The following is a 24976-nucleotide window of genomic DNA, read 5'->3' as shown; positions in this document are numbered from 1 at the left end:
ACAAATAAATTGATTCTTTGTTACGGTATTTTATATATTCATAGAGTTAGGGCAGTATGGCAGTATATGTACTATAAACTATATGTTAAGAGGCACAGAAGAAAGACAAACTCGCCAAAAAACAATACAAAAATACATACACATGCCTATTGAATTATAGTGCTCATTATAAAAACAAATATCATTGTAATATATTTGACATTTTGATATTTCGAACGATAGAGCAAATTAATACACTATGAAAACAAGCCCTGAACTGTTAGCAGAACATAATGACAATTGTTTGTGGAGCTCGACAATACTAATCCGGCATCCTTGATCTCCATAAGCATTTCGCTTTTTTACGCGATAGTTGCTCCCTATATTTGCATTCAGTTTAATCGGCACGTTTTGCACGAGTTGTATGTGGTAATTACAGTATACTAAGCAGAAGTAGGGCGACATACTTTACCAATAATACAAAAGTATTTTCGTACTATAAACAATGTGTAAATTGACAAAGAAACATTCTTCAAAAACAATAAAAAAATCAAATATGTGATCATGCATGTAGAAAAACAACAATATGCAGTATTATAACAAACATCGTTTTAGTTCATCTGACAATGTGCTATTTTTAATGTTTATAGCAGTATAGACGCAAGAAAACTGGAGACAAACAAAAAGCACTGAGAAAAGGATTTGTGTTGCTCGACAGCATTGAACCGGCGCGAGTGAGTTCCATTTGCATTTATGTTTCATGCAATGCCTGTTCCTTATATTTTACAAACAGCTTTAAGTGTGCACGTTTTGCACGAGTTTTATAAGCCATAACAGTATATTTAGTGAGAAAAACGTTTTAATTGAAGAAAATCGTTTGTAATATGGAAATTAATTATTTTGTTTTCCGTAACAGTATTTCAATGAATTTAAATTGTAAAATTATAGTAACTATACCCAACTAATTTATAATATGTATATGTACATATACCCAACTAATTTATAATATGTATATGTACATATAAATGCAATAGGGAAAACATCGTATGTAAGGTATGCACTTAAACTATTTAGGTATGTAATTACGCAGGAAAGTAAGTGCGTTATGCTTACATAAAGGTAGGTATGTTTACGGCAAGCTAGGTATATTTACACGAAGATAGGTATGTTAACAGGAATGTGGGTACATAATTATACAGGAGGTAGATACATGTAATCATGACATGTTGTGGCAAATATTGATAAATGTATAAGTGAATGCAAACACTTGAAACAAATGATCTTACTAAAAATAAAATTCATCAATGTTTTATGTACAAATCAGTGTAAAGCTGGTGATTTCAATACGATCGGCTATTTAAATGATGTAATAAACTGCTGTCATTTAAGGTTTACACACTTCAATTTTGTCACACTTTTCACATTTTTTGAGTGTTAAATCTGTTTGGGTGATCGGAGAATAGTAGATGCAGCTTTCTTGGCGTATGTGGTGGTCTCTTTTTGTGGCCACGGTTTGCTTAGACAGTTTTGATATTGTTTATAGTCCACGTGTTCATTGCGATCAATGCCCTTGTACCTCACAAACAGTTTGCCTTCGTGAGACCAGGCCCTTTCAACACTGCTTGGCTCCTTGAGACGCAGGGATGCTAGCACCTCGGCGTTTATTTTGGTCAAGTCTTCTTGATGTAAATGCCTGTGCCCTTTAGTTGTTTTGCGCGCTTCATGACATCAATTTTTGTTTGTCGACGCACAAATTTAACTATCACAGCTCTATTTTTGTTTGGTATATATTTCCCGAGCCTGTGGGCGATATCGATGTCTTTGTATTCAAGACGTACGTTTAAATGGTGACTCATCATTTTCGCCGTGTGTTCAGCAACTTGAATCGATGTTTGATTTTCTTTGTCAAATGAGAGGCCAGAAATTCGAATACTGTTTCGGCGGCCATACTGCTCGAGGTCATTGATACCGGCCTCGTAAGTCTGGTTTTTGGAATGGTCAGATTGTTTTAGAATGTTAATCTCCTGATCCTTTGCACTGAGTTGCTGTTTAAGTGAAGCCAGTTCTTTTGCCTGGTCAAACATATTGCTTTCGAGAATTTCGATTTGTTTAACAACGGATCCGAGTAATTGTTCTTTGAGGCCTTCGAGCGATTCTTTTATTATGTTTTTAATAATGTCTGTATCGCTTCTTGTAAGGACATTGGGCAGTTTGGCGCTTATTTCGTCTAAACGCTTTTCAATACTAGGTGATTCTGTTTTGTTTTGTTTGGTTTCATTTTCTTTTGTTGTTATGAAATCTGTCATGCTTTTTTGACCTGCTGTCTCTTTATCTGTTTTTTTCTTTTTATAAGATTTTTTGCCCTGCTTGGGTACTTTGGGTGATTCGAAAAGTGACGAATCTAGAAGGCTCGCGTCAGTAACCGCCCCTTCGCTTGCTGTAGAGGAATAGGCCCTTTTGTTCATTTTAAGTTACAATACACAACACGTTGTCTTACACATCACATTTTTGTTCAACGATTTGTAATGTGTCATTACTGAGGGCTATTTCTTTCTCAATCTGGATTTTTAGTTTAAGACTATGGACAAAGCAATTAAAATGTGGTACTTGTTTGTTGTACTTCATGTTAAAGATAAAATATTTCATCAATATAAGAATAAAATTCACAATATTATTACAGTCTATTGATTTCAATGAGTAAAATCCGAAACTTACATTTAAGAAAGATAGTTTAACGTTTAGTTGCTGTTGTTCAAGAAAAGATACTAATTGATTCCAAATAGGCTGGATGTGTTTGCACTCCCAAAAAAGATGTTCTATAGTTTCGATGTATTCACCGCAGAAGTCACACAGATTTGAGTTAGATAATTTGCATTTAAAGAGATATTTATTTGTAGCTATAATTCTATGGATGTATTTATATTGAAAATTTCTCAGTGTGCTTTCAATAGTTGCTTTATATGGCATGGTAAATATGTGTTTCCAATTAAGTTCATTTTCTCCGAAAAGGACTTGCCATTTATTTTGGGTTTTGGAGTTTTCTGTAAGATTTTTAATTTGTAGTGTGTAAAATATTTTATTCGTTTTGGTTTTTCTTCCAAGTATGTTTTCTACGAATGCTTTTTGGGTACATGGTGTATTATTTGTATTGATTTCAGATTTAATATGTATGGGTATGCTTTTGATTAGTGTGTAGTACTTCAGAAAATTATTTAAAGGTATTCCGTATATGTAGCATATATCATCAAACGAGTAGAAATCCTTAATTCTGTAGTCATATAATTGGTCGACATATTTAATGCTTCGTTCAAACCAATCTTTATAGAAAAACGTCTTATTGTTTGAAGTTATGTCTTTATTGTTCCATAAAATATTTTTACTGCTGGTTTGGGTTTCTAGGTTATGAGTGACATCACTCCATGCTGATAGAACATCAGACAGAAATATGTTTTCGTTTGCAATTTCATGTAAGATAGTATTACTGATGTTACATTCAAAGAGTAAGGAGTCCCCATATTTTTTTTAGGATTTTCTGGTAGAATAATTTCCATTTACTCGTATTGGTATTATCTAGGTATCTTTTAACCCAGCTGCATTTGATTGCCTTCAAAAATGAGGCAATGTTCGTTAATTGGATACCTCCATTTTCTACAGATTGAATTAACTGGGTTCGTTTTATTTTATCAGGTTTACCGTCCCATATGAAATTAAATATTGCTGATTTAATATCGTTAATAACATCATTTGGTGGATTTGGGAGAACTGTTAATACATAAATTAATTTAGGAAGTGCAAACGTTTTCAATACTGTGTTTTTTCCGATTAGTGTAAGTTTACGGTGATGCCATGATTTGAAGCAGTTTTTAAAATTCTGTAATTTAGGTATTATGTTTTTAAGAACTGTATCCTTTTCATTATTTGTGAAAGTGATTCCTAACGTTGTGGCTTCATCGGATGTCCAAATAAATTTCATTTCTTTTTTATATTGGACATTACTTTGTTTTAATTTACCTACTCGTAGCACAGTACATTTACTTTTGTTTAGTTTAAGACCCGATGTCATTCCGTAAAGGGTTAGCGACTCTATTAGGTTATGGAAAGAATCGTAATTGTCGTTTAAAAAATAAGTTGCATCGTCAGCAAACAGGGACTGTTTGATTTCTTCATCAGGTTCTAGTGATATGCCTTTTATGTGTTTATTTGATTGGACGTGATGTGATAGATACTCGATGCAAATAATAAATAGCGATGATTAGAGTGGACATCCTTGTCGAACCCCTCGTTCGATGTTAAAAATGTTTGAAAAGAAGCCATTATTAATGATTATACTGTTAATATCGGTATAGAATAGTTTGACCCATTGAATGAGACTTTCACCAAAGTTCATTTTTTCTAAGCAAGATAGCATAAAGTTTAAGTTCAACTAGAGAGTGGTCAGTCATAAATCCTGGTTTTATGTTACATGTGTCAATAATGTTGCAAAGTGATTCAGATATTAAAAAATAGTCTAATCTACAAAATATTGTTGGTTGTGTGTTGGAGTGCCAGGTGAATTTGCTTTCGTTTGGGTATACTGTACGCCAGATATCTAACATATTGTAGTTTTCAATTATGTTATTTAAAATGTTTCTATTTTTAGGATGAGTATAAAGGTTCCTCTTCTTTTTATCTATTTATGGGTTAAGAACAGTATTGAAATCACCACCGACTATAATATTTTTATCTTGGTTATTAATTATAAAGGATTGTAATGTTTCGTAAAATGTGGAATCGTCAATGTTAGGGCCGTAAACGTTGATTAATGTTAGTTGTGTTTCATGTATTTTGATGTCTATACTTGCTTGTCTGCCAATTATTATTTCGTTAAAGTTATCGACTGTGATCCCTATATTATTTTTTATCAGAAAGGCAATGCCTTGTTTATTAGAATGCTATCCACTGAGATAGATGTCTCCGTCCCATTCATCTTTTAAGGTTTGTGCTAAAGTATGTGTCAAGTGACTTTCTTGTAATAGGCATATACTATATTTTTTTTCGTTTAACCATTTGAAGATTTTTACGCGTTTATCTTTATTGTTTAGCCCTTTTACATTCAAAGTGCATAATTTAATCATTTAAAGAGGTGGAGGGTGATGTAAACGATAATTTGTGTGTGTTTGTCCAGTTAGTTTCTATTTTAAAACATGTCCAGTTGTTTTCTATTATACGACATAAGATTTCTACATATACAAACAAAAATAGAAAACAAAAAATAGGGATACAAAAAGATGAATATTCCATAGAAATGAAACAGTAAAAAGAAATAATCACGAAAGTGAGAAGGAAAAAACAATAAACAACTAGTCCCCAATAGAGACACAAAAATACCATATTAATCCTCCGAGATTATAAAGAATAAAGATACATTCGGAGCAAACCATAAACTTCAATGCATCAATAAAGCAACAATTTACATGTACTATAAGGTATATGTACATTGAGGCAGGAAAGGTCACTAAAAACAATAATACAGGCGCATGCATAATGGATAAAATTCTCAATACAAAAGCAAATATCGTTGAAAAGTGAATGAAAATTGAATATCAAACAAAACACAATAAAACTTGTTTTGTATGGCCCAAAACCATTGACCCGGTACCCGTAAACTAGATTAACATTTTCAATTTTACGCATAGATTTTTCCTTTTATGCATATCAGTAATATTCGTGCACGTTTTGCACGAGTTTAATGTGGCAAGAACAGTATACTTAGTGAGAAACCCCCCCCCCCACAAAAGATTAGAAAAATCTTCAAGTTCACAAATAAATTGATTCTTTGTTACGGTATTTTATATATTCATAGAATTAGGGCAGTATGGCAGTATATGTACTATAAACTATATGTTAAGAGGCACAGAAGAAAGACAAACTCGCCAAAAAACAATACAAAAATACATACACATGCCTATTGAATTATAGTGCTCATTATAAAAACAAATATCATTGTAATATATTTGACATTTTGATATTTCGAACGATAGAGCAAATTAATACACTATGAAAACAAGCCCTGAACTGTTAGCAGAACATAATGACAATTGTTTGTGGAGCTCGACAATATTAATCCGGCATCCTTGATCTCCATTAGCATTTCGCTTTTTTACGCGATAGTTGCTCCCTATATTTGCATTCAGTTTAATCGGCACGTTTTGCACGAGTTGTATGTGGTAATAACAGTATACTAAGCAGAAGTAGGGCGACATACTTTACCAATAATACAAAAGTATTTTCGTACTATAAACAATGTGTAAATTGACAAAGAAACATTCTTCAAAAACAATAAAAAAAATCAAATATGTGATCATGCATGTAGAAAAACAACAATATGCAGTATTATAACAAACATCGTTTTAGTTCATTTGACAATGTGCTATTTTTAATGTTTATAGCAGTATAGACGCAAGAAAACTGGAGACAAACAAAAAGCACTGAGAAAAGGATTTGTGTTGCTCGACAGCATTGAACCGGCGCGAGTGAGTTCCATTTGCATTTATGTTTCATGCAATGCCTGTTCCTTATATTTTACAAACAGCTTTAAGTGTGCACGTTTTGCACGAGTTTTATAAGCCATAACAGTATATTTAGTGAGAAAAACGTTTTAATTGAAGAAAATCGTTTGTAATATGGAAATTAATTATTTTGTTTTCCGTAACAGTATTTCAATGAATTTAAATTGTAAAATTATAGTAACTATACCCAACTAATTTATAATATGTATATGTACATATACCCAACTAATTTATAATATGTATATGTACATATAAATGCAATAGGGAAAACATCGTATGTAAGGTATGCACTTAAACTATTTAGGTATGTAATTACGCAGGAAAGTAAGTGCGTTATGCTTACATAAAGGTAGGTATGTTTACGGCAAGCTAGGTATATTTACACGAAGATAGGTATGTTAACAGGAATGTGGGTACATAATTATACAGGAGGTAGATACATGTAATCATGACATGTTGTGGCAAATATTGATAAATGTATAAGTGAATGCAAACACTTGAAACAAATGATCTTACTAAAAATAAAATTCATCAATGTTTTATGTACAAATCAGTGTAAAGCTGGTGATTTCAATACGATCGGCTATTTAAATGATGTAATAAACTGCTGTCATTTAAGGTTTACACACTTCAATTTTGTCACACTTTTCACATTTTTTGAGTGTTAAATCTGTTTGGGTGATCGGAGAATAGTAGATGCAGCTTTCTTGGCGTATGTGGTGGTCTCTTTTTGTGGCCACGGTTTGCTTAGACAGTTTTGATATTGTTTATAGTCCACGTGTTCATTGCGATCAATGCCCTTGTACCTCACAAACAGTTTGCCTTCGTGAGACCAGGCCCTTTCAACACTGCTTGGCTCCTTGAGACGCAGGGATGCTAGCACCTCGGCGTTTATTTTGGTCAAGTCTTCTTGATGTAAATGCCTGTGCCCTTTAGTTGTTTTGCGCGCTTCATGACATCAATTTTTGTTTGTCGACGCACAAATTTAACTATCACAGCTCTATTTTTGTTTGGTATATATTTCCCGAGCCTGTGGGCGATATCGATGTCTTTGTATTCAAGACGTACGTTTAAATGGTGACTCATCATTTTCGCCGTGTGTTCAGCAACTTGAATCGATGTTTGATTTTCTTTGTCAAATGAGAGGCCAGAAATTCGAATACTGTTTCGGCGGCCATACTGCTCGAGGTCATTGATACCGGCCTCGTAAGTCTGGTTTTTGGAATGGTCAGATTGTTTTAGAATGTTAATCTCCTGATCCTTTGCACTGAGTTGCTGTTTAAGTGAAGCCAGTTCTTTTGCCTGGTCAAACATATTGCTTTCGAGAATTTCGATTTGTTTAACAACGGATCCGAGTAATTGTTCTTTGAGGCCTTCGAGCGATTCTTTTATTATGTTTTTAATAATGTCTGTATCGCTTCTTGTAAGGACATTGGACAGTTTGGCGCTTATTTCGTCTAAACGCTTTTCAATACTAGGTGATTCTGTTTTGTTTTGTTTGGTTTCATTTTCTTTTGTTGTTATGAAATCTGTCATGCTTTTTTGACCTGCTGTCTCTTTATCTGTTTTTTTCTTTTTATAAGATTTTTTGCCCTGCTTGGGTACTTTGGGTGATTCGAAAAGTGACGAATCTAGAAGGCTCGCGTCAGTAACCGCCCCTTCGCTTGCTGTAGAGGAATAGGCCCTTTTGTTCATTTTAAGTTACAATACACAACACGTTGTCTTACACATCAGACTATTATTCAATCACTGTTACCACATAGATGTATCTGAATGGCTATGATTGGATGCGCTTCGCCGCTTCGCAGCAATGGATGATTGTCGCCGATTAGAGTTCAATAGATTTGGTCATGCGTGACGAAGTGAACGACAAATCGGACGTTTTGGTTATGCGTGACGAAGTGACCGACAACTCGGACGTTGGAATGACCGGTTTTGATGACACGTCAAACTAGTCCAATCCCCCACCCAGTGATAAATGCAAAGGAACAACTTTTGATAAATAATTGATTTTATATGGTATATTTCAACAAAGTTCCATACTTGCTCGTTTGCCTGAAGTCCACATACCTTACATATCCCTGAAGTTTATAGTTTGCACACCGATAACTTAGCTTTATTCCATTTTTAAATCCATCTACATTTTTGTGTCTTTTCACTACCGGAAACGGAAGTCCAAATCCATAATTGCTAATATTGAAAACTATGAATTTACTCTATTATTGATCACAGTAGTATTACACGTGTTATATGGGCATTTATAGTTAAGCAGCAAATTATTGAGCATAACAAATATTCATTTGTGTCTTGTTCTGATAAAACTGGGCTTAATTCATGTGCGTAAAGTGTCGTCCCAGATAAGCCTGTGCAGTCCACACAGGCTAATCAGGGACGACACTTTCCGCTTAAACTTGATTTTCGGTAAGAAGGGACTTCCTTCAAACTAAAAATACCATAAAAGCGGAAAGTGTCGTCCCTGATTAGCCTGTGCGGACTGCACAGGCTTATCTGGAACGACACTTTACGCACATGAATTAAGCCCAGTTTTCTCAGTACAAGACACATTTATTTATAAAACACAACTCACAATCATTGCGGAATAAGTATCAGTTGTAAACAATCTGACTAAACCGCAGGCACTATTGACGGTGTGTAATAGACGAGTTGACGAGTGTCGTCATGTGCACCTGCAAAGTATGGACTCCGCCCATTGGTTGGCTGACAGAGGTGTATTCATATAAACGCGTATACAAAAAGTTGTTCATATACAATAATTCAATACATTTTATTCTATTTTACTGATTGATGTCTGCATAAACATTAGTTTGAAAGAACTTTTTAAGGATTATACTATTGGTTTAACTTGTTTTTATGGACAATGAAATAGGGTATTCCACACAATGTTCGTTCTGGCATTTTTCAAAACCAACAATTAATGGATAGATTCCATGCATACAACATATAATAATACTGTTATGGTATTTCTCTGCAAACACTTACTCTGTGACACATTGACAAGATTTTCGTGAGTATTGTAATTGTTTTAATTTTATTGTTCCATTGTAAATATTATATTCGTTTGGGTGATTAATTTTCCATTTGTTCAGCGGAAACCGAACGTCTCGTTTTGATAAGATATTGTCGAGACTAACTACATGTAACAACATAGTGTCTTAAACCACTAGTGGCAGATGCAAGTCTAGAAAAAACCACACAATGTATGACACCAAAACGTCTTGTCTTTGAAGTATTACTAGTCATTTGGTTCAGTAACTAAACGCCAACGTAAAAACTGTCGCTCCAATTTAACATACCGATTTAATCAAAAGTAATTTGTCCAAAATAGATAATCACACACTTTACAATATAAAAATACTAGATCGTTTAATTTATAAAAAAGCATTTAATAATTATAACAGAACGACATCATAAATACCAGAAACTACGTTTGACTACAGCGGATGCATATACTATTTATGAACTATAAAAGCAATATAGATTTATGATATAAATTGCTAGACATGTATCACTCATAAACTCTAGCTTTCAAAATGCATGCATTCACAGGTCAATTTGTTTTATAAGCAGTTTTGTTTAAAATAAATATTTTAAAATTCATTAATAGTTAAATTCGGTGTAACAATCATTCAATGTTAAAGAAAATGAACATTTCATTAAAATACTGACACGTACTCCCTTTTTATAGCGCTTTATAGCATTTTTATAGTGGATTCAATGCACCTCTAAAACGTTCGATCGCTCATGAAAAAAAAATACACTAGCACACCCATACCATTGAAAATTATAATTATATGATGATTCATACTTTTAATTTTTGTAAGTTAATTTATTGAAGTACTTTTGCAAGAGATTATTTATTTTTAGCTTTGTTTTGTGAAATGTTTGGTGTTTATTCGTAAGGCTAGTCAGGCAGAAAATGACAAATACCCGACATTGTGGTGTATAGTAAATGTTTAAGTGTTTTTGGTTAGGGAACATGTTACTGGTGAAGAATCCAGATGTTGCCGCGCAGGTATCTTTGGAGTTTTTGAGAAATCCAAAATGGCGTTCAAGATGGTCGCCGTTTTCAGCATTTTAACATATATAGTGATATAATCATGACGTTATCGACTAATTTGGATCTTTTCAGCCTAAAATAGAATAATGTAATGATGGTTAATATTTTGAAAGCGAATTCATTGAAATCATTTTTACCTATACTTTACACAGCTCTATGATTAACGTGAATTAAATCGGATAGCAAATATTGCAGATTATTTATGAATTGTGCGATATTTGTATGGCTTGTTGTACATTCTTAAATGTCAAAAGTATATGCATGGATTTTAAACAATGCACATTACACGAAATAAGGAAAATGTGATTAATTGACAATTCAAATACCGTATGTCGATATACAGTACATGTACATGTAAAATAAGTCGCGTATATAATAAATCGTCAATTTTTGTTTGGAAAATGACGCAAAAAGTGTCATTTTATGACGACATCAATCAGCTGATTCATTATACGGATGGCGAAAAATTATTTCATATGACTAGATTTAAAGGTTGAACGTCGTATAATTTTGAAGCTTAAGTTTTCTCGACTTTATTAATTACGAAAAATCATTCAGTGATAAAGTAAAAAGTAGTCCGTGAACGTGACAGGTATATCACACAGTGTTGAAGACAGGCAAGTATATTCCACAACGTGTTATACCGTCAATGTCGCGGTGAAAATGGGATAACATCGTAAATATTATCAGAGATACACCAATGAAATGTATTAGAAGATGTTATGCCATGAAACATACTTTCATAGATAAAACAACGAATCATATTGTCACGGATATTCTAATGATATATATAATTACTGTTATAGAAATGTTGCATATCATCAGAGAAACACCAATCGTATGTCTTAATCATATTCATAACCATAAAAAAATAAGAGCACATATTCACATTTAGTTATATCTAAGGTAAAATTAAAATATCTTTACTTTGATTTTGATGATGTCATTGTAAACTTCCCAATGATCTGCTTGAACCCTCTTTCCCTTGTATTGTCTTGGTTTTTGGTCTATAATGGATGCTGTAAACATGTTAATTGTCATTACTTCTACAGTTATATGACGAACGTAAACCGGTCTGTAATATTAATGGAATCACATATTCCATTTCTATTTATGTTAAAAAACACACAAACACGTAAAACATAATGCTTTAAAAAGGAAACAAACCTTTTGGAAAACTTTCGTTATATTTACATTCAAAATATATACTACCTTTTCAACATTTAATGAGCAGATATTCTTATGTGTTAAGTGTACACAACCATTTAAGAAGAGGCGTATGTGCGTTATGTTTGTTTAAATAAAATCAAACAAGCTACCCAAATCATGTATGTTAAAGCTTACAGAACGTTGTTTTAATCTTTAGTTTTCTTGACTTATTTACTGTTCAAATTAAATTGTTGTAATACACGTCGCAATTTAAAAATTAAAATTCGCTTTATTTACATATTATGTTATTTGTATAATCAGTAGAGTGGTATTCAAATATGCGACTATTAATCAAATGTGCACCAACTTTAAACAGTGTCAACTTCTATTATTAGCTGGTTTAAAATAAAGGATTGGAAATGTTTGTTAACTAATCAGCTGATAAAATGATGGTAGATTATTATTGACGTTACGTCATATTTGAAGGGAGGCGAGCCTGTATGACGCATTCGCGTTTTGTAGAAAAAAGGTCGAGTTGCTTTTAAAGTGTCAATCATACTTTGATAAATATAATAACTCCTTTGATAAGAAAACGATTTCTTATTTGTTATCATTCACATTCGGTTGACGTCTTACATAAGACCAGTAAGAACCAACCATTTGTAATGTGCATACCAGTGATGTTTTAAATCCATCGAACGCTTGCTTTAATGTATCAATATTCACATAGTATTTGCGAGAAAGCATAAATTCTGATTTCAAAATATGTCACTGTCCATACTTACAAAGCTTTTAAACACTTATGAAATTTTATCATATTCATAAAAGTAATTAAGTATCTAGTTATTTCGTGTCTACGCATTTCAATGAAAACCATCTATTTCAGACAGTTGATATCATTGAACCGAAATGCAAACATAAAAAATGAGAGAAAAAGCCATCGCCACATGTGTACCAACCCCATGCCGAGTAACTTTACAACAAGCGTCTTAGAATGCTCTGACTAATAAGACATTATAAGATTCTGTAAAAGTATGGCATAAATGCATATCGTAAATTTCATGGTAACTGGAAATCATTCCCTATATCGTTCTTATTAGCATGACAAGTGACTTATTTTATAAATTTCAATTTTTGAAATAATCTTGATACATGCAATGATACAATGCATCATAGGAATACATCAACAAAAAGTTAATATAAATAGCAGTGAATGTTAAACTCACAAGTCACAATCCTTATCAACACTTAATTTTCAAAACAATACAAATAATAAAATGCATAACTTGTCAATTCTCATTTCTTTGGAGTTTGCGAAGTCGTTTTGGACCAAGGTGACTACAAGACATTGCCAACAGGACATTGATTAATCCTGACATACATTGAAGCTTTTCGACCTGGTGGCACCAATTTAAAATCCAGGGTACAACATGCATGTTTAATCTGCGTCTGTGCTCGGGTAACAATATACTCATTTGTCTTTTCCAGCCCCGTTTCAAAAGCGATTGCGTTGAAATTAAGGAATTAAAAGAGAATATTATAAGGTTTACATAAAATTAATCCCTTTTAGAACCTTCTTCAACCGCTTGTCTTAGACAGTTTTGCATTTAAGAAGGATAAATATATGTTTTTCCTTGAATGCGATGAAACATCTGACCTTGTTATGTTGTAGGTTTATTAAAATCGTGTTTGTGCTCGGGTCAAGATGAATCAAAGAAGTAAACGCTTTATGCGTTATTCCATTCGGTATGTAGCAGTTGCAACCAATTAAGTTTTAATTCAACGACAAATATTCTTCGAAATACAACATTACCGTGGAATGTTAATTACTTTTCCCAAAAGCTACAGTGGGATCAATCAATGAGACGGAAAAGTACGGACACAACACGTCTTAAAGTAACACATTTAAGAACAAGAATATTAACAACTAAAAAGAAATAATTTGGGGTAATGCCGTGAAATTATGTCTCAATAAAGTGAACACGCGCTTGTGAAAATATTTATTTCTCAGTTTTTTATAAAAATAGTTCATGCCATACAACAAAAGCTGATAAATATCCTCTATAAAGCAGTTTGTTTGGGTTATGTATTTTTATTAAGTGCATCTGAATTATCGCCCATATAAAGTCAGTTGAGATACATGCGATAATTCGACTGGTGAGCTAGGAAACTGAATCTTAAACGTCTCAAAAATCAACCCAGCGATTTATCACACCCAAATTAAGAAACCATCAGATCTGCTATGCATTAAGGATCACCACATACATTTGTCTTTAATGACTAAAACAATTCTCGTTGAGACTTATAATCTCAAAGATTAAAAAATGAAGTAAACTACACATATAATATGAATAAATAAAAAGATAATTTCTTCCTCACGCTGATTGCAAATAGTTACATATTTAACAATACATGCGCGTGTACCGAATAACATTTATGTTGAGAAATAATCCAGAAACAATTGTTGAGATGAAACTGATTAGAAAGCAAAACTAATTATTTAAAAAATGACCTGTTAACTTGAGACTGCTTTTGATAGAACATATAAAGCATATAAATCGATTGAATAATCATCTATCAAATCACTTATGAAACGCTCAATTTGTGAATCTCCGATTCCAATTCCTGCTGATCTACCGTTAGACGTGGTCTTCGGATGGAATTAATCGCTTCCGGTTCACCGATCCAATGAAGGTCACTAAGGGAGTGAATTCTTTCTTTACTATCATTAAGGCTGCTCTTTGACGAGCCGGATGAGTTACTGCCATGTTTACTGCCAGATGAGATTTTTCGCGTTCTTTGTAACGTTGGGGAGCCAGAAGGCGTGCTTGATCGGCTGGAGTGACGGGACGAGATCTTGTGTTTTCGCGCCATAATCTGTTGCGCAGCCGACATCGAATACGTGCGTCGTCTAGGACTTTCCTCCTCGGTAAACTCTTGGATATTGAACAACGGTCCCACGGGTCGCGTGTTCAAGCTAAGGTCCTCGAATTCACGGGACGGCCGACGCCGGCCCTTCGCTGAATATGCTTTAACTGAACGAAAGAACGATCTATTTACATTTTGTAGCTGCTTGTTCAAGGTTAAGATGTGTGTTCTGCTTTGAAACAGACTATACAAGAGTCGAACTGCACTAAAAGGCGGGCTTTATTGATGATCGAAATTTTGTTCAAGAACTTTCCTTACGATGCTTTTCATAAGTATTTCATAAATAAAAAACAATCCATAAACAATCTAAAATTAATCAAAATAGTGCATACGGATCCTACGTTGCACTGTTAACGATGAAAACTTAGCAGCGCGCTAGTTAAAATACAGTATATGTGGTATTTAGTGCAATAAACATATATAAAATTACACATAATTACTACTTATACCGGAATCATGGTGTCTTCGATCTTGTTCCGGTGAACTGGGCGACTCACGGAAGGTTATCGGATATGGCTCCACAGGAATGTGACGTTCATGGGGTTTCTTCTCATCTCGACTGGTCTGTCGGTGATTATCATTCTCATGGGCGTCTGCAGCGAAAGTGAAAGGCCAGTTTAAAACCCGCAGCCGAAAAACAGAGTTTCGAATTGAGGGTCGGAAATATGTAGTACCTTTTATATTAAAATATTAAAACATGTATAGATTGAATTTTGCCAAACCGGTCACAAATAATATATTCCTTATAAGCATATTAATCTGATGGTTATGGAGGTACAGGGGTTAAGATGTTGATAATGCTTCATAATCATAATAATGATGATTTTGTATTTGCATTTTCTGTAAAAAAAAAGTATACATGATTGTGTTCATACGGACAAAAATGTACACTTTCGGCGTGTAAATGATAAAATGCCATGTTAAGGTAGCGCACCTCAAATGGGCACATATCCAAATATAATCTAATTAATTATTTTCTTAATCAGCATCATTTTACTGAACTACATGCAAATTTGTAGGTAGGCTTTCCATGCTTTTTAAAAAAATATACCGATTTTTTCAAAACCACCCCCACGCTCGGCTTTTGTCCAGTTTATTTTCACCCCTTGGGTATATAAAAGTTCCATAATTCATTCAAATGTCCAAATATGGGCATGCAGTTGGTGTGTACAGATGCTGTAAAGGTGTTTAAAGTTTAAACAAGATGAAATAAGTATTCTTTTACAGACATTTATTTTTTACAAATTTTTATCTATGGAAGAGCGCCATGAAAAGTAAGTGATTTCAGCCAAGTAAAAATTGGGTCGGTTAAAATCAAAGTGTCATAAAATTCAAAATAGTATCATTTAAGTCATATTTTAAACTTAGTTTTTATAGAAACACTAAATACAGCAAAAATACCAAGAAATAGACAGATTTACCGTTTACTTTTTGAAATAAAAATAAAAATGCAACATGCATGGTTCGTATTTTCAACAGTAAATCACCCAATTTCGCCATAACGTTGTTTTAATTTTAATAATTGAAGAATGTGCATAAAAATTGCAACATATTTAACAATAAATATAGCTTATATGCCATATTAAGTCAAATTTCGTTAGAAAATAAATAAAACTCGTCGCAAAAAAGTATACTTCGTCGGCAGGATTCGAACCTGCGCGGGAATATCCCAAAAGATTCTAGTCTATCGCCTTAACCACTAGGCTACGGCACCTAATCGTAGGCTCTTCAACCTTCGAAGAAATCGCGGGAAATCATTAGAGGTGCGCTACCTTAAAACGAAGTTTTGAAGAAGCAAACACGCACGTTATGTGATGCAAATTCTCGTGGTGTACTTATAGAGGTATACCTCTGCATTAGGTGATAACAGATTGTTTTTGTTTTGTGAATCAGTAAGAACAATACATCACGAAACTAACCTATAAATTCCAACAAGATAAATACATTTGGTCCCAAAGTATGAAACCTAAAATTTGTACATTTAACATTAGTTAACTGTAAATGTTATTGACCGTATACCGCACCGAAGATTTTGTTTACTAAAATTTTTGACAGATTAGTTTTAATTTCGGCTCACCAATGTGGAGTGGATAATAATAACTACTACTACTAGCGTGTCCTAATGTGTTTTTTATCAATAAATTGGGTCTTTTATAATAATTTAAAACATATATTTCTAGGTCGTACTTTTTTGGATTGAAAAATATCATTAAGTTTAAGACTGTCTATGGGTTCTTTAACTGCCAATTATAACAACCAATTAATGTGAAGTTATATGGACCGATTCGATATTTCTTTTAATTAAATCTCAATCAATTTTGCTGTATATATTACCGCTTGACACAAACTTCAAAACGCGATCTTCAAGACACTTTAAAACGTTTGAAGTGATCGATACAAATTAGCCCTGTCAATATTAATAGATTTATTAGGTTATTTCACACACTGGCTCTAGCAAACCTTTATCACGATTATGAGGTTTGGCCTTATTTAAAGGTGATATTTTCCTGTATTGATAACTTTAAAAGTAATACCTTTAATGCGTAATATATAGTGTTACAGCAAGATGGCAAATACTAAACATAATATGCAATAAGCATCTCGATGTTTAATCAAATGAGTTAAATAAAGAGTAATGCAATTAAATGTTTGACGATTATATGTTGTTGTTGTTTTCGCAGGACATTAATGCTGATTGTCGAACAATCTACATTTTGCTTTATTTCATTTGTTTGGAAAGCATTCCTGTATGAAAAAAAATGTGTGTAAGTCAGATTGTCGTCCTGATCATGCATTCGTCTGAAATCGGTCCGTGATAGTTTTATTAACCTCGCTTTTGCCATTTTCCCATTTTATAATTTGGAGTATTAATAAAAGTATGGGCATTGCATGCATACTAGTATCTCAGAAATTGGTTTGAACATGTTAAGCTAATGTTGTGTCTATTAGGCTTAAATATAATCAATTTATGTTGTATCTGTCTAATGAACATTGCTCTATTGAGACATACCTCTTAGACTGTGAACAAGGTGGTTCTTAACCTTCTCAATATTCATTTGTCGCAATTGTTCCTTTAGTAAGCGTTCCTCTCGCGTCATTTTGCTGCTAGCCAATCGCCGCTCAGATTCAATGACCAAAGTTTTCTTCTGTAGCGAGTTTCGTCTGGCGGTGTTTTTGACAGAGCATTGTTTATAACTCTTTACACTTTCTTTAAGGTACCTATCAACATCAGCTCCTTCTGATGTCGACATTCCGAGTTAACACACTGATTAATGTTGAACAAACCTTCAACAAACTATCAATTGTACTTCCTACACCAAACCCGCTCGCTTCATACTATGTATGTATATTTTTAAATATGGCGGATGCACCTCCCAGTGCACTAAAAAGAGAGCCAAGTCTTGTTAAAACACTTCGCCCGGTTTTGTATGATTAAATATAGACCTTGTTTGAATGCCTCTTTTCTGTACTCATTATGGAAAGCAAATGCTGTTTAAAAACAATTTAACGTCTACGTCTTTTCAGATAATAAGTAAAGGCTTCAACAAAGCAGGAATGTTTCTCCTAGTTTGATATTAATATTTTAATTAATACATGTACTCTCGTATAAGCGGTAAGTGCGGTAATAGTTGTGGTTTTTTTTCATTATTTTCGTTTCGACGAATTGTCATCCAAGATCATTCAATGTCTCTTTCACCTGAAAAATTAAATAAAAATTCATTCAATTACAGATCATCTACAGTCAACACATAAATTCGTATTGTTCGAACGTGTTTTCGAAATTGTTTGCGCTTACCCGTGCAACAGAGTTTACTTAATCGCCTCGCCACAAGCCTCTCTGAACGTGTTTTGATAACAATTCCTACGAAAGGTTCGAAAATCAATGATATCGACTCCGAATGTGTGATATTACGATCTGTTTCCACACTCTAAGTTCAACAGATGTCATCCAATCATAGTCAAGCTTGAAAATATGTTCGTTAATATACCCTTGCAAAGTTCAATGTTGTACTAATATCGCCTTTTAACGTCATAGTTATGGCGCCATATTCATATGAACTTTAATTGTTAGAAAATGTACATAATATATGTCAAAGAGATTTATTTTGGTCTTTGCTAAAGTATTCTTTTTAGTGAATATTATGTCAAATGCGTTTGTGTGAGCTGACGTTAGCTTGATATTACTTTAAACAAAAACACGTCGGTGAAGCTCTTATCGAAGTTTACAACGATCATGTTCGTTAACAGAGGTTAATATCGCTATATTTGGCACAGGATAAACCCACTCTAGTATTGATACCACAATCAACATTTTAATTTACAAGTCATTTTCATATTAACCTCCACGTTTATCTTATCTACAAGTTCAACAACAACCACTTTGAAATTGCCATATAAAAGTCGTCTTAATCTACCGTAAACAATACGAACCTGAATAATATTACATGACAAAAGCATATATATGTAGGTATAAAGTATTGATTAATGACATTAAAACAAATTTTTTCCGGTTATCATAGCTATTAGTGAGGGTGTTAATTCAATAAATATAAGTCAATAAGGATGGGTTGTTCTATTTAACCATTAAACTAGATGATTTAAAAAGCTGTGATGAGGAAAGCCGATTACAATTAATAAAATTGTTTCAAAAAGTTAAAACGCAGCATATGGTACTAATTAAAGATAGTGTATTGTAACAAGTACATTGTCACAGTATACCAACGTACGTATATCATAACTGTACAATGGACATTTTCTAAACAATCGCTCAAGTTTTTTTTAAATAACGTTTGAATAACCGTTGTATATCGGTCAATAAACAATGGCTCTCTGATGAGTAGCAAATTAAATAATAAATGAGGAAGTTTGCCCGAGTTGTTTCATATGAAGACATCAGAACGACCAAGAGGAGTTTATTGTTCTATAACTTTAATACGAATAGTATTTTAATGCTAATATGGTTTGATAATTTTATTTAATTGAAAAGATACGTAAGGAGCATATTTATTTTCCAAGCACTGATTCTGTTATATATTTAGTGGTACATATAGTATACAATTATTATATATATTTATCTTGCAAAAAACATAGTTGCATCATATTGTAATATTTATTGCAATTATAAAACTATGTTGGACATTATGTGTTTATTAGGTATTAACTACCATGTGACACTCTCACGAAAACAGTTTTATTTCGTGTATATTTAAATTGATCTTTGTTCGAAATGATGTATTATATATTTACTTCAAACGCATGCTGTTATCGTATATGTTTAATTATGACGATGAGCTTTATATGCTTAAGTCTAATAAAATATTCTGTTCTGTTCTGATAAATATGCGTGCCATTAGCCTGAGAACCTTACACACTCTGATAAGGATCCTGATTAACTTTGCGTCGTAAATGAGTAATTAACAACGCTGTTTTGATCGATTTTTAAGTTGTCGAGTATGATGTTATATTTAATGTTAACTATGTAAATGATGTATACACATTCCTTTAATTTGTATCATTCTACTGAATATTTTACAATGTGTATCTAAAGGTATACGCAATTTCTTTTATAATAAAATGTTTAGTCATAACTTTATCATAATTTGGATAATAAAATTACAAGTTGGTTATACTAACGTTTACATACAATATTAAAGATAAATTTCGTATCCATACCTTACTTTAATCCAGCGTTATGAACATTCGTTCCTTAAACCCAAGATCTTAATTTAAGCATGAGATTCGTACTGAAAATCGGACCGTTTTACAAAAACCACCATAGGATCATTTATCTCTACCGGATCAACACAGCTTTTTCCTTACACACATACATGACTCAGTCTAACTCAAGTTTAAATACGTAAAAGAATTTGTTTTAAAGCTCTAAAAGCGATGCGCTTTTATCCGTAATTTTCGATAATAAAATAATAAAATGGTAAAAAAGTATTGTCTTTTTATATTAGATTTGAGCAATCTCCAAGAAATGTTGCAGTGTCTATGTAAACACGAATTAGATCTCGTGATAATAGGGCCAAAATTGATCAAATAATATCTTTATTTATTGTGTTTCGCATACAATTAATATGTATTTTCCATCGATCTTAAATGGCTAAATTGGTGGGCTTACGTAAAATTGCTAAGCGAGGTCGCCAATTTAGACCAAGCAGAGTAACCAGGTTGAGCTTTTGGGTTCGCTTTTGTCCGTCGGGCGTCAACTTTAATTCAAATGACATCATTTCTAAGCCGGAGGGGGGGGGGGCAAATTTACGGTAAACGAAAAGTCACTATATATAAAGGTTCCGGTCAATCGTTCCGGTCCGCTGCATATGTATGTAACCGGAGCTAAACATTGATTTAAAGAAAAAATGTTGTAAAACTCTTCCTTGAAACTTAAAGGATCAGGGGTTTCATTTATGGTGTGTATCATTGTTTTATGGTCCTCTACTACATTTGGTCATATCATGCCACCGGTTCAAAACTGGTCAGGTGTTTAATTAATAGTGTGTGTTATATCTAATAGTAGTCCTCTGCTTCGTTTGTTCTAATCATGTCCCTGTGGTCAACACTTACCGAGCCACATGAGTTACACGATTCATACAACATTGTATAGAAAAGAACTTACTGAACCTCCTTAACTTAAACCACAAGTCTGAGATTTTGTATGTCTGAAAAATAACATCAGATAGTCCCTTGTACATAATCATTCAACCCATGTGCTCAAAAGTTACCACGCCACAGAGTTCATCTGATTGATAAAGATTTGTTCAGCATTTTGTATCTTCCCCCATACAAGAGTTAGAGTGTTAACAGTTGTACTAAGCCTTATATTTTACACAAAATCAGGACAGTAACCGGTTTTCTTGTTTATCATACCTCTACGTTCCCACTCTTAAAGAAGTAATGAAATTAATCGTTACGACCCTGCATTTTTAACGATAATAAATAAGATGTTTGACGTTTGAAGCGCTTATAATGACATCATTAAAATTTGCGCTTAGAATTAAAAAATGCTGTTTGTATTGCGTTTTGTCTGCTGTTTACCAAAAACTTTATAGCAAATACGAAGTACTGTGACCCACCTGCATTAAATTTCTGATATAAGAACTTCATGTTGACGTTAAATAAAAATATATATCAGGCAGCGTTATATCAGGCAGATACCGATTTAATGTGATGATAAATATGCATACACCAAATCCAAATGATTTTCCAAAATTAAATCTTGTATGCCACTTCCGTGATGGAAGCAAACGTAAATTGATAATAAATTTTGAAAACTACATCATAGGCAAAACAAATTCAAGAAAAAACATGTCGATGATCAATGTAAACTTTCACGAAGATCGATGTAAACTTCCAACCATTCTAATAAAATAGTTATTTAATATAATGCATTTTTGAGCTTTGAAATTAGTTCATTTTATAGCAAGACGTAACGCAATTCAAATTGATGTTTAGATAAATGACATTGCGTATTTTACGCACTCAAAAGAGCATGTACATTCATGTGTGTATACATTTACACATGGCCTGTCATACGAGCGGATATCACATGTTTAACAAATATGCCACATTTAACGCGTCCATCATGTTGTTTATGCTGGTTAGCAGGTTCTAATGATGTAGCCTCCAGTATATTTGTGCTGTGACACGTTCGCAGTGAAAAAAGAATCCATAAGTGTCAATGACTTGAAGTTCTGAAAGAAGTTAGCGCTTTGTGTAATCAAGACGACGTGCAGAAAATCTTATTCATTAACTGAGCAAATAGACAACATAAAACTGGTATTTGTTCAAGTTAATTTCAAGTAGATGGAATTCTTTTCAATTGGTTACATTTGACAAGCTCGCACTATTAAATGTCTTTCATTAGAAACAGCGTGCTGCGTTAAATGAAGTACGGATTACTTTGAATACCTGTCGTAAATAAACAGCGTGCGCATTTTACTTTAATTAAAATTTGCGTGATATATTGTGCAATGAGTGAATGTTTTCACAGCAATTTTAACGTCAGTGAATGCTGATTTCAATTTAATAACTAATGGTATGCTTTTTTGAAATGTTGAATTTATTTTATAAAATTGTTAAGGTCTATCGTTGCCCACTTTTAAAACCCGTTTGAAATAGCATTACAAACAAAATATCTATTAAACTTTGCCATTGACTATCATATCTAAATAATGTTAATTTCTTTACCCGCGTAAATGACTTAAAACACTGAAAGTTGATGATCATGTTATTTACCGAATCAAGTTTACCCGTTAAACTGGTCTACGTAATTGTTTGTTTTTCGGCGTTGCTGTTTAAACCAGCTTTTCACCTTAAATGACCTTTACATATCGCCGAATGAATGCATTCCCAATTATTCATTGGCTGATTTGAGCATAATTCCCCGAAACATTATCAATATCGCCGCGTCTCTGTAGTATATAATGTAACACTGAACAGTGTTGGGAAATACGGACCACATGCATGTTCATGAAACATAGACAAAAATGGTGGCCCAATTACAATAACGTATTACCGGTAAATTCCATCCCCAAGACTTTCAGGTTCAGAACTGGGTCAGTAAATCGTCAGACAAATACGAAATGTACTATCAATAAACGCCATTTGTTGATAACACAGCATCAGGGTGCAGGATCACGTGGCTTTGTAGGATTCACAATTAAACGTTAATGGATGTTAACACACCGGTAAGTGCAGTTTTTGTTTTTTAAATAACTTTTTAAAACAATTTTTTTAAGAATTTAAACTAGTGAATAAAAGACAAGAAGTAGTTTTATGCTGCTTATGGCAATGTGAAATACTCAAGAATTACTTTATTAAAAAAGGTTTGCCAAAATTTGATGTATACCGCATTTATGTACACAGTTATGCTGCACGCAACGTGAAATTTGTGCACCGATTTCAACGTATTCAATGATATATTCTTAAATTCTAAGGATTTGACGCAAACTGCAAGTAAAACTGTTTTGTATGCACGAAAGACTTTTGCAAATGTATTCCCAATAACTTTAGATATTTGCCAAGTGAAGTTATTAACGGTGTGTTTACATTCTGTCACGTCCGTGTTTTAACCACTGTAAACCCCATCGATCATGCACCCTGAGTATTGCTTTCAAGATATCAAATAACACGGATCATAGAGAAATAATGATAAAAACTTATCGTAAATGCCATTTGTCGTATATTTTGAAACAAAACTACCGAAATAGAATAGTGTCCACGAGACAAGGGAAATAATGTAATTATCTAGCAAAACATGTGTGACGAACGCAGTCTGAAAATCTTTCCATCAAGCCAGAAGAGGCTACCGACATTTGCCAGTTTGCTATAAATAACACAGCGTAACTTCAATTCTCTATAGGAAAGTATCGTGGTTTAATGTTTCATTTACAAGACGCAATTAAATTTTTAAAGACCCACGTCATGCGAAAATGGGTCTTGTGCAATATTCTGCCAGCGATATACATCCGCGCAGTCTTGTCAAGATATGCATACTGTGGAGGATACTCATGAGATAGCACGAAACATTGCGCGCTGTGTTTATAGCGGAAAGCGCAGTCCTTTACCAGAGTTCGCAGGCTGTCATAAGACCAATTTTCGCATGACGCAGATGTTACAGTGTAATTTGAATGTGTAGAACGAACTCTGCGTTTTAATCAAATATCAACCATATGTTTCGATGACGAAGAAATAAATTCATAATAAGCCATTTGATGTGTCATCGACTTTATTATTTTGACTTTTTCATCAAAAATACACACTCGTTAGTCATGGTTGGCAAAATGCTCGGCTTAAAATGCAGTAAAACTCTTTCTCTTTTTTGTGCTTCAGTCATTACACTGAAATTGTAACCATGTGTTTTCAGTGACCAGGGCCAATAACTATGACTTATATTTGACAGAATTAGAATCTCGTTCGCACTTAAGGATGATATATTTCGTGAAAGAACGAAAACAATGTGTGTATATTGCAGATATTCAGATAAACATTAAGATTTATATGTCGTTATGGACATTATAAAGTTATAGTAACTGACCAAGCCCTATATATGTGACAAAAATTTAAAAACAATAATTCCAAATTTTAACATAGAAAATTCAAGTTACAGTTTGCGTAACTCTGCTGCTACATGAACTAATCTTAATTAAATGTTTATTATCGCATAGGTATGACGTCATAGCATAAGATCTATGACGAATACATAAAACTGTGAAATTGAATAAATAAACAAAAATTGACAACAAATGACTATAATTTTACAATAATTATACTCTCTTTGTTAATAAAGTTA

At 33.2% G+C, this 24976-nt stretch overlaps 3 protein-coding genes across 4 annotated transcripts in view; all 3 read right to left on the bottom strand.

The window, feature by feature from the left end:
* Positions 1–24976, bottom strand: part of LOC127857145 (uncharacterized) — a 103681-nt gene that overhangs the window by 24617 nt on the left and 54088 nt on the right. The gene's annotated exons all lie outside the window — the stretch shown is intronic.
* The window catches only part of LOC127857144 (uncharacterized), a 99377-nt gene that overhangs the window by 44360 nt on the left and 30041 nt on the right, over positions 1–24976 (bottom strand). The window lies entirely within an intron of this gene.
* LOC127858600 (uncharacterized) lies at positions 13769–20482 on the bottom strand. Its single transcript, XM_052395799.1, has 4 exons — positions 20356–20482; positions 17693–18379; positions 15132–15275; positions 13769–14789 (listed from the first exon to the last, which is right to left on the bottom strand). The coding sequence occupies exons 2-4, from the start codon at positions 17931–17933 to the stop codon at positions 14341–14343; spliced, it is 834 nt and encodes a 277-aa protein (XP_052251759.1). The 5' UTR covers positions 17934–18379; positions 20356–20482; the 3' UTR covers positions 13769–14340.

This window comes from Dreissena polymorpha, chromosome 14, assembly GCF_020536995.1.
Source record: "Dreissena polymorpha isolate Duluth1 chromosome 14, UMN_Dpol_1.0, whole genome shotgun sequence".
NCBI lineage: Eukaryota > Metazoa > Mollusca > Bivalvia > Myida > Dreissenidae > Dreissena > Dreissena polymorpha.
This window is presented reverse-complemented; position numbering and strand designations above follow the sequence as displayed.